This window comes from Octodon degus, unplaced genomic scaffold, assembly GCF_000260255.1.
Source record: "Octodon degus isolate 3935 unplaced genomic scaffold, OctDeg1.0 scaffold00048, whole genome shotgun sequence".
Classification (NCBI taxonomy): Eukaryota; Metazoa; Chordata; class Mammalia; order Rodentia; family Octodontidae; genus Octodon; species Octodon degus.
In genome coordinates this window covers 11,085,618-11,087,838 of record NW_004524624.1, presented here as the reverse complement: position 1 = coordinate 11,087,838, position 2,221 = coordinate 11,085,618, and the positions used below count along the sequence as shown (strand labels likewise).

General features: G+C 46.5%; 1 protein-coding gene across 2 annotated transcripts in view; it reads left to right on the top strand.

The window, feature by feature from the left end:
* Positions 1-1,534: 1,534 nt before the first annotated feature.
* Positions 1,535-2,221, top strand: part of Mrps21 (mitochondrial ribosomal protein S21) — an 18,074-nt gene continuing 17,387 nt past the window's right edge. The window contains exons 1-2 of one of the 2 annotated variants that reach the window (XM_023716535.1): positions 1,535-1,578; positions 1,937-2,051. In XM_023716535.1, coding sequence (XP_023572303.1) covers positions 1,969-2,051 — 83 coding nt within the window. In that variant the 5' untranslated portion in view covers positions 1,535-1,578; positions 1,937-1,968. The remainder of the gene's footprint in view (positions 1,579-1,936; positions 2,052-2,221) is intronic. The other variant, XM_004632400.2, reaches the window with a different exon arrangement.

The following is a 2,221-nucleotide window of genomic DNA, read 5'->3' as shown; positions in this document are numbered from 1 at the left end:
TGTGTGTGTGGCCAGCTCAGCCCACCAGGGAGCGGGGCTGGCTGGCATGTGGTGCTGGGGGATCGAACCGTGGTCCCTGATGCTTTGCTAAGCTTGTTCTAAGCAGGTGCTTTAGACCACTGAGCCATCTCACCAGCCCCTTAACTATCTTCTATATCTACATACTGTCTTCTGGTGCAAGAGGCACTGGAATGCTGTTGATAGTCCCTGACACAGAGTAAGGTTCATAAAAGTTTATTGGGACCGGGGAGATAGCTCAGTTGAATAAACGCTTGCCTGGCAACTGTAAGGGCCTGAGTTCAATCCCCGGTTCTGCAAAAAATAAAAAATAAAAGTTTGTTGATAAACGTAATAATGTCCCAGTCTGTCTGTAGGTTGGTAATTTGGACCTGGCTTAAGCTTAATGTGAGCTCCTCTTAGCATAATTGAACATGCACCTGTGTGCTTAGCAGGACAGCTACCTCTTCCCATAGTTATTAGATCTGAACTTATGTAATTAACCATAAATGGCTATGTAGAAATAGCATCCAGGGCCGGGGAGATGGCTCAGTAGGATAAGCGTTTGACTGGCAAACACAAGGATGAGTTCAACCCCCGGTTCCGCCAAAAAAAAAAAAGAAAAAGAAAAAGAAATAGCATCCAATATAAAAGGAAGGCTGTCTCCACAGTGTGAAAGAAATTTTAAAAGGCAGTTATTTCTACCAAGTCTTACTAGGAAGTAAAAGGCAAAGCTGACATAAAAGTCTTTGATTCTAAAACCTATAAGCATTTCCCATGACTTTAGTGATCTCAATTTATTTCGTGAAATGATTGGAAAGATGGTGTTATAATAAACTGACAGCCAGGCATGATGGCATTTGCCTGTAATCCCAGCACTCTGGAGGCTGTGGCAGGAGGAAGGACTGCGGGGAGTTCCAGATCATCCTGGATTACAGTGAGTTTAAGACCAGCGTGAACTGCAGATCAAAACAGTCTGAAGTCCCCGCCGCCCCCCAAAATGAACAGAAAGTGACAGCACGTTAATTTTATCCATTTCCTTAGTAGCTAGCCCGATTAGGAATGTGACGCTGATTTTCGCCCTTTCCAAAGCAAATCCTTCCCAAAGAAAAACAGGAAGCGTGTTCTGAAAGTTTTATCTATTCCTTCACTTTTCATCCAGAGAACGAAATCTCTTAAATACCTACTAGCAGGGTTTTTTTTTTTTTTTTTTTTTTTTTTTTGTATCCCCTTTTCCTACTAGCAGTTTAATGACATTAAGGTTTTAGAATCGGGCTGACCTCAGAGGCCGAAGAACTGCGATTCCGTGGGAAGACTTGTTTTGGCAGGATTTGCACCAACGATTATTGTACTTTGTCAGGTGTAGAGTCCAGGCCCCAGGGCAAAAAGAGAAGACCGCGCAGGCCAGGCAGCAAGCCGCCACGGCTCCCAGGCCCAGGGCGGCTTCCTCGGCGGCTCCGGGGCTTCCGTAGTTTCCGCTTCCGGCGTCGGGCGTGCTGCGGCGCCGCGGAAGCCTGAGGGCGCCGCGGAAGGAGCTGGACTCCGCGTCGCGGTGGAATGGCGGATGGTGAGAGAACGCTTGCGCGCTATTTTCCTTTCTACACTATTTTTCAACTCGCAGCGCAGCCCCTTCTCGTGCAGTGAACGTAAGTTGAGTCCCTGCTGCGCGTCTCAGCTTCTTCTGCCCTTCCGGGTCCGGCAGTGCAAGTCTCATAGGTGAAGCCAGCGACGGTTCTTCTTTTCCATATGCTCCCGCTTGTGCTAGCAAAGAGAACAAGGGAGTCCCGGTAATCATACGCGCGTACTTTCCGAGACCTGAAGGCCTCCACGTGCCCTGTCTTGCGGCTCCCTGGGCGTTTTCCATTTTCAGAGTTGACTAAAACGCGCAGTAACAAGTATATATTTTATTGTTTCGTTGTCTTACCTGATTTTTGTGTAGGTTCTGCAGAGTGAAGACTTAAATCCGAGATCATGGCAAAACATCTGAAGTTCATTGCCAGGACTGTGATGGTACAAGATGGGAACGTGGAAGGTGCATACAGGACACTAAACAGGTGACTGTTAAAAGGGTCAGAATCGTGCCTAGATCAACTCTCTGGGAAATACAGTGGTCATTCTCCATCACTGGTGTCAAACCAGGCCGCTGAATTGAAAAGATAGTAGGGGTGTCCTCTCAAAAGTAATTCTTTTTTTTTTTTTTTAAAGTCATTTCTTTTTTTTTTTT